The sequence below is a fragment of the Mesoplodon mirus genome (genome assembly GCF_964341445.2).
Source record: "Mesoplodon mirus genome assembly, chromosome: 14".
NCBI classification, from domain to species: Eukaryota; Metazoa; Chordata; class Mammalia; order Artiodactyla; family Ziphiidae; genus Mesoplodon; species Mesoplodon mirus.
In genome coordinates, this window is record NC_138990.1 from 51509763 (window position 1) to 51524738 (window position 14976).

Sequence of the window (14976 nt, forward strand, 5' to 3'; positions counted from 1 at the left end):
CTTTCTGGAGCATTCTCTGTTTCCTTCCAAAGCAGTAAGGCATCTGTCACGTGTGTTGCCCTTGTACTTTGTACTTTCTTATCTATAGGAGGTATCACTTGACATTAGATTTTTTTTTCTGTTTACCTGCCTTATACATCGCACCTCCCCAGCACCTCTCATAGTATTGCATAACATCTTAACGGAAAAACCTGAAAGAACTTTTTGGCTCACCTGATACCTGGCATATTTAGGAACTCAGCAGATGAACTGGGTGCTGTATTTAGGAGTGGGTTGGAAGAAATTCACCTACTGCTCATACGTTTTGGCCTTGACAGCACACACCATTAGCTGGTCTCTAGGTCCTAGCACTTTTAGACGCACAGGTGTATAGTAGAGAACATTTCCCATTGGCTGCTTCTTTGTCAGGGGGAAAGAGGCATAAGCAAATTCTCTCACCCTTGCTTAAACAAGTGGAGGAGCTACTTCCTTGTTTGGGTTTATGACACTGTAGCATCTGAAACTTGGCTGCAACAGCGAATTGACTACTTTCCTCCAGTGGCCATGGGGAATGAAAACAAGAACCCCTCTGGAGCTCCGAAGGGCTAAATCCTCTAGGACTGCTGCATTGGGATAAGAGTGCAGTTCCTAGACCTTCTCACAAACTGTTCCTAGAACACAGAATTGTTTACCAAAGAAGAGAACCCCTAGGTGTAGGCGATAATGGCAGCTGCATTCTTAGTATAAAGCAGAAGTAGCCAACACACAGAAGCACAAATCTCTTGGGGTTGAGTTTGTGTAACAAATAGTAAACACACAGACATTCTCTATTAGGGTGGGGGAACCTCACAATAATCCAGACAGCTGCCTTTATTAACCATTTGCCATGTAAATCTGTTTCCATGAATAAGTGACCAGAGTTGCAGCCCTAATCAGACTATAACCCCACAGCCACAGGTGATGTCTGCAGACCAGTCTCGGGGGGTAGCCTAGGCTCCAAGTGTCAGTGCTCAGGCTGCCTCCACGAGCTGGGGGAGAACTTCATGAGCAGCTGCCTATGCTGGGCAATTCCTCATCCGGATAAAAGATAATGATGGGGTAGGGAAAAGAAATTTGAATTGTAAATTAAGCAGGCAACATCTGGACAGATATTTGAGAAATACTAAAGGATTTTGAATGAAATTTTGGGACTGCAGATGGAAAATCCGAACTCCAGAAGTAAAAGCTAAGAAATAATTCCTTTTTTGCTAGAAACAAAAGAAAAAAGAAAAAGACTCAATCTCTCAGTCTCTCTGTGTATCTCTCTCTCTCTCTCTCTCAGGAATTGAAAGAAAATTTAGAAGCCACCAAGCACCATATTTAGTCACAGCAGTGTTGTATAGTATAATGTAATATAGTGGCAAGAATCTCAGATGGGAGACATAGCTTTTGGCCCTGCCTCTGCAGTTACTTAGCTTTGTCTCCTTGCTAACTAGTCTTGACTTTGGATTTTTCCTAAAGGGTTTTGTGCTCATTTGTAAGATCTCATCCAGCTTTAAACTTCTGTGGTGCTAGATGTAAGGAATGGTGGAGCCTTGGGACTAAGGAACCAAGTGTCAACCTTATTCTGTGGTTGCAGCCCAGTGGCTCATCAGGATAGCACAGTTCCGCAGATGAGCACAATTGTCAAGCCAGTTTCTATTTAAAGCCAAAAGCCTTCCTCTCTCCCCACAACCAAGGAGAAAGTTCAGTGCATTCATTCTTCCTGGCCCTAGGCAGATTAATCTCCTCAAAATGAGGATGGAGGAGACTCCCAGGAGGTGTTCACTGGAGCCTAGTGAGCATTTCATGAACCACATACCTGTTGAGATTAGAACCATACGTTGACTGCAGCTGCCCAAATGCATGTGAGGTCATTCTTATTAAGCACAGCATTGAAGGGGTGATTCTTTTTGCTCCAAGACTCTAGGTCAAGTTTCTGCCTGAAGTGACTGCTTCTAAACATGGTCCCAGGTGAGGAAGCTGATATATGATTGAGAGCCCTGGAAGAAAGAAAATGAGAACTCTTAAGTTAATGAACAATTACTAAATGCCTGCTCTGTGCAGTAGGCTGTATAGCAATGCTTGAACTTTCTGTAATAATTGATTACAGTTTTCACAGCACTTTTCACATACATTGCCTCAGTAGATTCGCACACACACCCTGTGATGTAGCCTGGGCAGGTCAGAGGGTGTAACATCACCCCTGTCTCTTCCTATTTTAGAAATGAAGAAGCTGTGATTCATAACAGACAAAAGTCTTGCAAATAGCCAACTTCTGAATCCCAGTTTGCGGCTCTCTCTCTCTCTCTCTAATGGACATTTACTCTGTAATGTGGGAATATTGCTGACATTTACTTTATTTTGCATCTGTGAAAATTAAATAATCTCTCTCCCTCTTCATGGGTGTGTAAAAAAGAGTTAATTACAAACTAAAATCTATGCGAGCAGGGACTATGTTTGCCATTTTTATCATCGTAATCTTAGCCCCCTGAACAGTACTGGGCACATGAAGGAAAGAGGACTACACCACCAAACTGCTGGGATTTGGATTGTTCCCCTTTTTAGGGAAGATCTGGAGAAGACATTTTCCACTGTGATCCCAATTCATATAACCAGGAGCTTTTAAACTGATGCTTCTTGTTTCATGGTATTCGAAATAGTCTGAATTTTTCATAGTATTTTTAGATCTATCAGTTACATTTACCATTCTGAGTATATGCAAATTACTGGAAAGCCCCTGTATTTTTACAATCGAAGAAGAAGAAGAAGAAAGAAGAAAGAAGAAGAGCAGGAGGAGGAGGAAGAGGAAGAATTGCAAAAGTGGTGAATGGAGATAGTTTGATGACCAAGTGTGTGTTATTTTACAATTCTCCAGTCAAGCCAATGTCAGTCCTAAGGTGCAGACTAAATCCACAGCCATCTTTGCTAATAGGCTTGGATGTAAAAGCAACAACCTGAAACAGTGACTCAGAACATTTTTTAGAAACAAACAAGCTTAAAATATGTTAGACACAAATAAATATTTTTGAAACCCCATTGACAAGCTGCCTATATTATTTAAAAGGTGCGTAGAAGTAGAAGTAGAACAGATCACTTTGTGCAGGGCCGTAAGGCCCAGAGGAGATCCGAGAAAGCAAGTAGGATCGCGGCTTGGAAAGCAGAGAGATGGCTAGAGTTAACCCAGAAGGCAGCTCTGCACTCATGGATGAGCAAGTGGCATTTGGCTTCTGCACTGATTGGGAGCCAAACCCTGCAGTTCCCATCTGTGTGGCCCTCTAAACAAATCCCACTGGACACCATTAGCTCATTTAATCCTCACAACAATCCTGGGAGGGAACTATTATTGATGATTCCCATTTTACAGATCAAGAGACAGACTCAAGAAGGTTAATGACTTGCCTAGGTTCATACGACCACTAATAAATGGAGAGCAAACATTGGGAGAAAACAAAAATATTTCCATCATAGAGTCAGATATCTGTCCATCTGACATATGAAAATACTCAGGGATGTTCTGTGTCTTTTGAAAGAGCATCTCCCCTATTTAGTGTGTGGCTTATTTGGGTTTCTGGTTGGATGTTCTTGCACTGCTGGCATCTCCTTTCCAGCAGATGCCAGTGCTGTCATCAGAGGAAGAGTCAGGAGGACAGGAACATACTCATCAAAGCTTCCTGACAACAAGGAAGTCAAAAGGAAGAAGTCAGTCAGTTTTCTGTCTATGTCGCATTCACAATGCAAGGTAGCAAACTAGGACTGGGATTATAGAGGTGGAATTACAAATGTACTGTCTCCTTTCGTGAAGCTTAGAGACCAGTAGAGTCTTCTGTTGTGGAATTTACAAAACAGTGGGCAACTGCCCATGGCAGATGTGTTTTATTTGGCCCACATGGAATCATAAAAAAAAATGTGTTATTAGTTGCCAGTGCTTAAAAATGAGGATATTTTATATAAAACTCTAGATTTCTGACTTCTCTTGACAAATTAGATGTGGCAATTGTCATCAAACTGACAACAATTTGACTTAGATGAGTAATGACTATCTCCCATTCATCAGTGATCACACCTTCCCCTATTGCTTCCCTAACCCAGAGATCCAGTGTCAAATTCCACTTATCAGCACAAATTTTTCTTATTGTTGAGCTAAGAGGAGAGATCCCCAAGTTAATCATATCTGCAAAACTCTTTTACCAAATACATTGTTATACCAATGTCTCTATCACAATATCCCTTTCATGCATCTCCCTTCACTCTTTTATATGGTGGGCTGGTTCCTCAAAGCATTTGTTTGAGACATGGGGACAGTTCCTCTCCTGCAAAAAGGCAGGGCCCCTGGAGGTAGAAGTGACTGCTGTTCAGTGGAAGGTGGATACAGTGTGCATTCTTTGTGAGCATGATTTTCATGATCTGAAATGATACTGGGGCAATTTTATAGTAAAGTCAATTTTATTATGCTTAAAAAAACCTTTAGATGACAAAGTCTAGATAATGCAATACATGACCAGATATATGAAGTCCTTAATCTAACTGCTGTATTTAGTAGCTAGAATAGTGACTACTATAGTGACTACAATGGTCCCCACCATACATTAGGTGACCAATAAATATTTGTTGAATGAATGATGCAAAAATAATGCCAGTTTCTTTTTTTAAAAAATGAGATAGGGGCTTCCCTGGTGGCGCAGTGGTTGAGAGTCCGCCTGCCGATGCAGGGAACACGGGTTCGTGCCCCGATCTGGGAAGATCCCATATGCCGCGGAGCGGCTGGGCCCGTGAGCCATGGCCGCTGAGCCTGCGCGTCCGGAGCCCGTGCTCCGCAACGGGAGAGGCCACAACAGTGAGAGGCCCGCGTACCGCAAAAAAAAAAAAAAAAAGAGAGATAGGACAGCAAGATAAATCCTTGAAAGACATCCTGTGCCTCTGAGTTTTCTCTTGCTCCTAAGCACCAGGCACTGAGCTGGAGATAAGGGATCCTTGATGTTACAGGCTAGGACCAGGGACAGGTGTATAAAATAAGACTTGGAAATGGAATAAAGCCTTTCACATTAAGCCTTTATCTTTAGACAAAATATGTCAAAGGAAAATTTTCATGCTTAAATGGTCAGAGAAAGGACAGGGCACCTGGTTCTCTTCCCTGTTGATAAAATGGTATGATTCATCGGGTTCTTAACATTGAAGGGCACGTGTGGGAATTATCCAGGCTTATTTTAAGTCTTATGACTTCTGTTTTAGGTAAATGGGACCATGCATTTTAAGGTTTTGCAGATTTTATCCATGCAGTTCAATCTTTGTATACATTCTTATCCTTGCCTACCCTGATCTTTCTCTCTGTCTTTATTTCTCCAAGTCCTCCCAGTTAGGTCCCAGTTCACAAGTTCCTCTGTGAATCCATCCTGATCATTTCTGTCCTCAGTGGCCCCCACACATAATAATAAAAGTAGTTGTGGGCTTCCCTGGTGGCACAGTGGTTGGGAGTCTGCCTGCCGATGCAGGGGACATGGGTTTGTGCCCCGGTATGGGAAGATCCCACATGCCACGGAGCGGCTGGGCCCGTGAGCCACGGCCGCTGAGCCTGCACGTCCGGAGCCTGTGCTCCGCAATGGGAGAGGCCACAACAGTGAGAGGTCCGCGTACCGCAAAAAAAAAAAGTAGTTGTAACAGCTATAATAATAACAATAACATCAACAACACCAGATTACATTTCCTGAGATTTCACTGTGTACTGGGTGAAGTACTTTACATGCATTATTTCATTTGATCCTGATAAAAATCCAATTAGATAGGGACTTTTGTGATCATTTCCATTTTACAGAAGTGGAAACTGAGTGTCAGAGAGGAAATAACTGGCTCAAGGCCACAGAGCTAACCAGTGGCAGGCTCAGAATTTGAACTCAAACGCACCGGTCTCCAAAACCTCTCCCTCATGCTTTACACGCTGCCTCCCTGAAAAGTTCCTATAGCACTTAGAGCGGGGCAACTTCCTTCACATTTAGCATGTGTTGCCTTTTGTTGATGTGAATATATCTTTTTGTGTTCAGCTCCTGTTTAGTCAAATAAAGTGTCTGGCCCTTGAGGGCAGGAATGATTTTATACCATTTTATATCACCAGAACTTAGCACAATGCCCTGAAATAATAGAAACCTATTAATTGCTCCTTTATTTCTGCAGTTCTTTAGTCAAACCTCCAAGACACCATTTATTCCATTTCCAAGTCTTATTTTATACACCTGTCCCTGGTCCTAGCCTGTAACATCAAGGATCCCTTATCTCCAGGTCATTGCTTGGTGCTTAGGAGCTACTGAATAATTATCGAGAAAAATTGAGTCAATGGTTCTTGTTGATGCTGATGACCACACTAGGTTTAACTTTTTTCTTTTTAAAATTTCATTTTCCAGGACTTCCCTGGCGGTCCGGTAGTTAAGACTCTGTGCTTCCAATGCAGGGGGCGTGGGTTTGATCCTTGGTTGGGGAACTAAGATCCCACATCCTGCGTGGCCAAAAAATAAAATATTAAAACTTCTTTAAAAAATTTCATTTTCCACCTCTGCATGCTATCTTTTTAATGTTCTACATTCACTCAAGTTATTAGACATTGAGCTTAAGCATTCAGTTTGGAAAAATTTCAGTAATGTAAATAAGTAAATAAATGATTCAACATCCTTATTTATCCCTTCTAATTTGTTGTAGCTTTCTCTGGACCTCTATCACACAGAAGATGATATTTACAAACTATCACTGGTGCTGGAGCCTAGAAATTCTAAATCGGTGAGTATTGTTTTCTCTCTCAGGTTCAGTGACAAGCACCATTATTTTTTATTTACAATAATTGGCCATTACAGTAGTGATTTGTGATCTAAAGATTGAAGAATTTTAAAAATCTATATTTTTCCCATTTTACCAATGGAACAGCTTAGCCCTGACAGATAATTATTTCTTCACATTAGAAGCTAACAAAGAAGAACATGGCTCATTTCCAGTTACTCTGCTTTATTGTTGATCTTCCATGTTCCCTCTGAGAACCTGCCCCACCCCCAAAAAAGAAGGAACAATAATTTGAATGACCATTCTAGGCTTTTTTTTAAAAAACTGATTCTACAAAAAATTAGATTTAATAAATTTTAAATACCCTAATCATAATTCACAAATTTCTCTACTAATGATTCATCCAGCTCAGAATTTCAGTATCACATTGGATAGTCTCACTTAATTGATAGCTGACTCTTAGTAAAGAAACATTATATAATGAGTTGAAGAAACTGCATTACTGAATGTACACTGCTCATTACTCTTAGCAAGTGGACTGTAGCTCAGATATGCTTTGCACTAGTAAAAAAAATATCTGGGTGAATATGAAATTTACAATGAGGATGAGGTTTGTATGTTGAAAAAAAATTTCTGTCTGCTTCTTATATCCTGAGATCTGTTTCCTTATGAAGGTCTCATTCGTTACCTCCATACCAGTTGAGTTCTGTGGCACGTTGCCAGCAACCCTAGGGCCTAAGTCTGTCCATCTATTAATACCTACTACCATTCTGAACCATTGAACTGAAAGAGGCAGAATGACTGTGAATGCTGTTCACAGTAAAGGCCAGGTGGGAGACTATGAACTTGAGTCTGAGTCAGTTGACCTGGTAGCATCTGTTCTTAATGTCTGTGGTGGTTCCATCACCATGCTCCCCTCCCTGCCAGCCCCAAGAAGCCCATCTCCTGGGGACACTGCAGAAGGCAGCCATGTGGGAAGATACAGCACAGGCAAAGGGAGGGGTTAGGACCAGACTCTTCAAAGTTAGCGTGATGAAGAAAGAGCTAGAAAGAAAAGTAATGTTACTGGAAAAAAGGAATTCGTAAGCTCCTCCCTCATTCCATAGCTTTGGTGTGGTGAAGCTGTCCTGTACGTGCACACACAGCATTGCCACCTCCTGACACCTTCCTTTACCTATAACTAGGCACCTTAATTGCCACCTGTTGGTTGTTGGATGCCTGGCAGGTCATAATATATATGTTATCTCATTAACTCTGTTAAGGAAACAGAGTCTGGTGAGCATAGGTATCTTACACAGACCACAGAGCCAGTCAGTAGGAGAATTTGGACTGGTCTCAGGACTGTCTGCCTTCACCACCTGTGCTTTTTCTACAGCGTGATGCTGCCCATTATTTTCCCACCACCCCTTGTTCAGAAACAGGGTAAGAATGACCATTTTAGCACACATGCCTGATTTGTACCTTTTAGATTTACTTTGGGGTTTTTTTTGTTGTTGTTGTTTGGTTTTTTTTGGTTTATTTTCAGGATCAAGTTTTACCAATTTTAGGAGACATCTCCATCCAACATAAAAAAGTCTTTTTATCTCTTGTAAAAGCAGAAGCTTTCAAAGCCCCTTCCAAGTGCTAAAATCCCATGAATCTATGAAAACACATTTCCTAATCCCTTTCTGTCTCTTCTCTAAGTGGAATGTCACCTTATTTTGTATTTAGTGTTCGACGCATACTGGTAACTAAGAACAATTTCCCGTCAGGATTATACTTCCTGAGAGCCTGTAGCTTTAACGTGCTTACAGTTAGCACTGGCCAACCTCACCTAGTTAGTCCCAGAGCTTCTCAACCTTATTCGATTCATGGCACCCTTAGTACCTCATAATTTTTTGTGTTTTAATTCATGTCTCAGTTTTTTCATGCTACCTCTAGGTCAAAAGAAATACCTAACAGTTCCACTTATAGAATAGTTAGGTCCAAGCAACTAAATATGTATAAACATTGATGTTCTATTTATTTATTTATTTTTGCGGCACACGGGCCTCTCACTGCTGTGGCCTCTCCCGTTGCGGAGCACAGGCTCCGGACGCGCAGGCTCAGCGGCCATGGCTCACGGGCCCAGCCACTCCGCAGCATATAGGGATCTTCCCGGACCGGGGCACGAACCCATGTCCCCTGCATCGGCAGGTGGACTCTCAACCACTGCACCACCAGGGAAGCCCCTATTTCACTCTAAAGTAACCACAATTACTAATGGATATGTGTGCCTGTTGGGCACGGTACAATTTCTTAAATCTTGGAATCAGATTGGATACTGTCACCCTTATTGCTTGTTCCACATTGATTTTTTGCTTCACAAGAACATGATATCATTGATAGAAATATGGCACGAGCTGATGGGTGAATTGTGAACTACTTCAAGCTGGTAGTTTGTGTGCTATTGACAAATATTGAGTATTGCTGTGTTTCCCTCGGAAGTTTGAAATATCTTTTGGTAACCCTCTGAGTTCGTCGCAGTGCTCCAGAGGAGGGGTGTGCCTTGCTGTATATTTTGGGAACCAAGGTTTTAATCCTTTATTATATCAACAAGATGAAAGGCTTTACCGAAAGAGCTGAGATGTGTGAGCACGTGTGTGTGTGCATGTGTGTGTGAGAGAGAGAGAGAAACTGTGTGTGGGAGTGACCATATTCAGATGGCAGATAATTTTTTGTCCTGTTTGTAGCTCACAGCAGCACCCACCTCACAACATTGGTAGAGGCTTAAATCCATATAGTTACGCCTCAACTCCTCTTGCAAAAATGGTTATCCCCAACTCGGTATCAAATTTAAAAACAACCTGCTAATACAGGTTTGTATGCATGCACCAGCAAAAATATTTCATCGTATGAGATCCCTAGGGAGAGGATACAAAGTGCACAGCACTCTTGGCTCCCGATAGGATTGTGTTTCACACTTGTGTTGTGTAAACGAGCTATACATTATTGCTACCATCTTCTCCACATTATTAAGTGAAAATGTCTTGCAAGAACGTGGAAGAACCTGTGGAGGAAACAAGTTCACCAAAGCGGGGCTCGAGAGAGCTAATGATTAGCCAAACCGTCAAGAACTGATTAAGCATATTAAGAGAGAAGCTGGTAAGATGACATAAACTTGGCTGTGCACTGCTGCCCACTTACTGCACACACCTAATTTATCACTAGCACTAACTATTAAAGAATTAGATAACTGGTGTTTTATGCACTTTGTATTATACGAGCAAAAAACTGTATGGATTGTTATAGAGGTGTTTAAGGGTGTTTTAGTAGTGTCTGGGGAACTTGGATAGGAGTTTTGGATGAGCTGGGAGAGCAATAGTTTTTTCCACCTAAAATAATACGATCTAGGCTGCTGTTAAACAAAATATGTATTTAGTTACAGATTAGATTCTACTGACAAAATATTCCATTAACAAAATTTTCATTGATGCTTTCAAAATATTTAAGTACTACATAAACAGAAGTTTTTACTGATATTAATATGCAAAACTTATATGGCTTTCTCAGTGTCCCTGGTCCAAATTGCTCAAGGCCCCAGATAAAGTTGAAAAATGTGTGTGTTTTCTGTCAGCAGCCTACCTCCCCTACGACGCCCACCAAGCCCGTGGTGCCCTTGGAGTGGGCCTCAGGCGTGATGCCAAAGCCAGATCCTACAGTCATCAACAAGCACATAAGGAAATTAGTTGAGGTAAGTGGTTGAGGGACAGTTAAAAGTGAGCAGTTAAAAGGAGGCCCCTTTCTCTTTCCAGAATATTCTCTGGTTGCCCAGGAATCATATGGAGTCCATGAAAACAGCCCTCTGGCAAGTAAGAGCAATTCAGCAGACACTTAGCTCTACCTGGCAATGGCTTCTGGGGAAGAACTTCCCAGGAAGGCCCCCTTTCCCCTTCCTGTCTGTCAGTTCTCACTTACCCAAATACTCTCAGCTACTTAGAACCCCTCACTTCCCTAGGCATTTGACACTTCTGTCATTGTCCCTGCAACCCAAGGGACTGTATGAGGATTAGAATCTACTCATTAAAACCCACATGGGGGGCTTCCCTGGTGGTGCACTGGTTAAGAATCCGCCTGCCAATTCAGGGGATACGGGTTTGAGCCCTGGTCGAGGAAGATCCCACATGCCACTGAGCAACTAAGCCCACAACTACTGAGCCTGCGCTCTAGAGCCCACAAGCCACAACTACTGAGCCTGCGTGCCACAACTACTGAAGCCCACATGCCATAACTACTGAGGCCCATGCACCTAGAGTCCATGCTCCACAACAAGAGAAGCCACCCAATGAGAAGCCCGTGCACCACAACAAAGAGTAGCCCCCACTCACTGCAACTAGAGAAAGCCCTCAGGCAGCAACGAAGAACCAATGGAGCCAAGAATAAGTAAATAAATAAATAAGTTTATAAAAAAAGAAAACCCACATGGGTCATCATAAAATGCTGGATAAATTGGTTACCTGAGGGTAGGAAAAAATACTGTAAGTTGAGTAGTTTCTCCAGCTGTATATATTTGGGGGTCTGTGACACCGCACCGCAACAGCATTTAGGTCAGAAACATCACTTAATGAAGGGCAAGATTGTGTCAGAGTTTTCCGTATTAAAAACAACAAAAAAAGAGTAGATGCACCAATGTGGGAAAGATGGAAATATCTCAGCCACTAGAAATTGTGATTGTTGATTAAACATCTCCCTTCATGGACTGGTACATCCTCAGATGCAATAGGAACAAGTCTTTGGGATATTATGTGCTCTTTGCTGGGAAAGGATGTTTACAGAAAAAGAATGTTCTATATCTTGGATCATCCATGGAACTATGAGGTGCTGAAAGAAAAGTTGCATGGGGCATGGGAGTCAGGAAGGGGAGATTAGAAAGGGTGAGGAAGAGGATGAGAAAGCCATAAGGTCCAGTGGAGACCATGTGATGATATGGTAGTGACAGACCAAACTTGGAGCCAGGGAAGGTGGGCAAAAGATCTGGGTGCATGGAGTTGCAGCTCAGGAAGGTCTAGAATCAGGAAGTGAAAGAAGTATTTTTTCTCCTACTCTCTCCTCTGCTTTTCTCTGAATGTTCACTCCGTTCTCTGCAGACAGACTTTCCTTACTCCACACGAGGAGCCTCTTTCTCCCCCACCCCTTTGTACCTTACCTCTTTTCTCCAATTCCAGTTTCATGGGGGAAGGTTGGCCCAGTTTGGTTAGATTGAGTACTGTTGATTTAATTGAATAAATGGCTGGGTTTCATTTGAATTTCCATAATGAATTTTATGCCACCAAAAATCTTGTACTCTTATACTCTTAGTATAAATATGGGTATTAAAGTATAAATTGTAAGCACTCCATAATAGTTCATTTTTAAGCAATTTCAATTATGGATAAGCATTGATAGTGCGACTTGCAAAAAATTCAGTTATCTATGGGTAAACTTGCAATGGGTGCTAAACAATCATATTTTTAATTAAGTAATTTGTTCATTTATACTTTGCCTACTTCCCAAAATACTCCTGAAGCAGTTGTGCCCTAAGGCAATACAGATAATATATAATAGAAACTACAGGGGAATTGTCAACAAACACATGAAAGAATGCTCAACATCACTAATCATTAGAGAAATGCAAATCAAAACTACAATGAGGTATCACCTCACACCAGTCAGAATGGCCATCATCAAAATATCTACAAACAATAAATGCTGGAGAGGGTGTGGAGAAAAGGGAACCCTCTTGCACTGTTGATGGGAATGTAAATCGATACAGTCACTATGGAGAACAGTATGGAGGTTCCTTAAAAAACTAAAAGTAGAACTACCATATGACCCAGCAATCCCACTACTGGACATATATCCTGAGAAAACCATAATTCAAAAAGAGTAATGTACCACAATGTTCATTGCAGCTCTATTTACAAAAGCCAGGACATGGAAGCAACCTAAATGTCCATCGATAGATGAATGGATAAAGAAGATGTGACACATATATACAATGGAATATTACTCAGCCATAAAAAGAAACAAAATTGAATTATTTGTAGGGAGGTGGATGGACCTAGAGTCTGTCATATGGAGTGAAGTAAGTCAGAAAGAGAAAAACAAATACCATATGCTAACACATATATATGGAATCTAAAAAAAAAATGGTTCTGAAGAACCTAGGGGCAGGACAGGAATAAAGACGCAGACATAGAGGATGGACTTGAGGACACGGGGAGGGGGAAGGGTAAGGTGGGACAAAGTGAGAGAGTGGCAGGGACTTATATATTCTACCAAGTGTAAAATAGATAGCTAGTGGGAAGCAGCCACATAGCACAGGGAGATCAGCTCGGTGCTTTGCGTCCACCTAGAAGGGTGGGATAGGGAGGGTGGGAGGGAGAAGGAAGAGGGAGGAGATTTGGGGATATATGTGTATGTATAGCTGATTCACTTTGTTATAAAGCAGAAACTAACACACCGTTGTAAAGCAATTATACTCCAATAAAGATGTTAAAAAAAAGAAAAAGAAATCACAGGGGAAAGGAGATTGCTTCATTATAACTGGACTCTAAGTCAAATGTTTGCATACATGTGTTTGCAGGGAGAACTTACAAACTTTTTGAAAATCCAATTTAGCAGAGGGCAATGGAAAAATCTTTTTTATTTTTCTCTGATTATGAAGAAAGCCAGGGCAGTCCACTGGTTAGGACTTAGCACTTTCACTGACATGGCCCCAGGTTCAATCCCTGGTTGGGGAATTAAGATCCCGCAAGCCACGTGGTATGGCAAAAAAATTAAAAATTAAAAAATTAAAAGGTGAATATTAAAACTTCATAAAACAGAAAATAGAAAGTTTTACTTTCAGGACTTGATGTTTCTTCTGTCTAGGGTTAATCACTGATAATTTGTAGATCATCTTGTATGATTTTATTTTCTCCCCCCATACACACACACACACACACATATATACATGTATATCTTTGAGAAAGCTTGTTCAGTTATTTCCTTAGAACAATTCCTAGAAGTGGAATTGCTGTGTCAGAGTAAGCACTGATTGTCCTCCAGAAAGATTGTGGCTATTTGCTTTACCAACTTGATAAGAGAGTGCCTATTTTCTCATAACCCTAGGAAATTATCAATTGTTTTAATGTTTTCCAATTTGAGAGGTTAAAAAAAAAGTTTCATTAGTATTTCCATAATTACTAGCAGAATTGAATGTCTTTCCATGAATGTATTGTCCATTTGTATTTTTACTTTGGTGATCGTCTGTTTTCCTTTTGTGTCTTTCCTCTCGTAAGTGTTGCAAATGATTTTCTCTGTCATTTATATTTAAATTTGTTAATTGAGCTTTTTTGATTCAGATATTTTGCATTTTATTTTAATGAAATACTTTTTTTATGACCTCTGACTTGGATGTCATCCTAAGAAAGGTGTTTCCTACTCAAAGATACTAAAACATGAAAAATATTTTTATCTATTTACCTTTGGTTTTTTATAACTTTATTTATTTATTTATGTATTTATTTTTTGTGGTACGCGGGCCTCTCACCGCTGCGGCCTCTCCCACCGCGGAGCACAGGCTCCGGACGCACGGGCCCAGCGGCCACGGCTCACGGGCCCAGCCGCTCCACGGCACGTGGGATCCTCCCAGACCGGGGCACGAACCCACGCCCCCTGCATCGGCAGGCGGACTCCCAACCACTGCGCCACCAGGGAAGCCCCTATAACTTTATTTTTACATTAAAATATTTAAGGCATCTGGAATTTAGTTTGGGGGCAATTTATTTTATAAGATTATCAGCCATTTAACTCAATAGCAATTATTAGATAACCCATAATTTCCCTGTGGATTTGAATAGATACTTTTTGATATTCTGAATTCTTACATACATATGGATCTGTTTCTGGACTGTACTCTCTGCAGTAAGTTACGATACCATGTTGTTTTGACTAATGTAGCTTTGATTTCTGATAGGGCACATTGCCCCTCATTACCCGTCATTGTTTTAGATGAAATATAACTGACCTTCTAGGTGTTCTAGGTGCACAACATAGTGATTCAATATTTCTACACATTACAAAATGATCACCACAATAAGTCTAGTTACCATCTGTCACCATACAATGATATTAAAATATTACTGACTATATTACCCATGCTGTACTTTCCATCCCATGACTCGTTTATTTTATAACTGGAAGTTTGCACCTCTTAATTTCCCTCACCTATTCATT

The 14976-nt window shown here is 41.1% G+C and overlaps 1 protein-coding gene and 1 long non-coding RNA gene across 5 annotated transcripts in view; both read left to right on the forward strand.

Annotated features, from left to right (window-relative positions):
* The window catches only part of LOC309815238, a 1174291-nt gene that overhangs the window by 114173 nt on the left and 1045142 nt on the right, over positions 1 to 14976 (forward strand). The window lies entirely within an intron of this gene.
* Positions 1 to 14976, forward strand: part of RASGRP3 (RAS guanyl releasing protein 3) — a 103310-nt gene that overhangs the window by 74864 nt on the left and 13470 nt on the right. For 3 of the 4 annotated variants that reach the window (XM_082641897.1, XM_082641899.1, XM_082641898.1), the window contains exons 11-12: positions 6685 to 6762; positions 10355 to 10471. In XM_082641897.1, the coding sequence (XP_082498023.1) occupies positions 6685 to 6762; positions 10355 to 10471 (195 nt within the window). The remainder of the gene's footprint in view (positions 1 to 6684; positions 6763 to 10354; positions 10472 to 14976) is intronic. The other variant, XM_082641900.1, reaches the window with a different exon arrangement.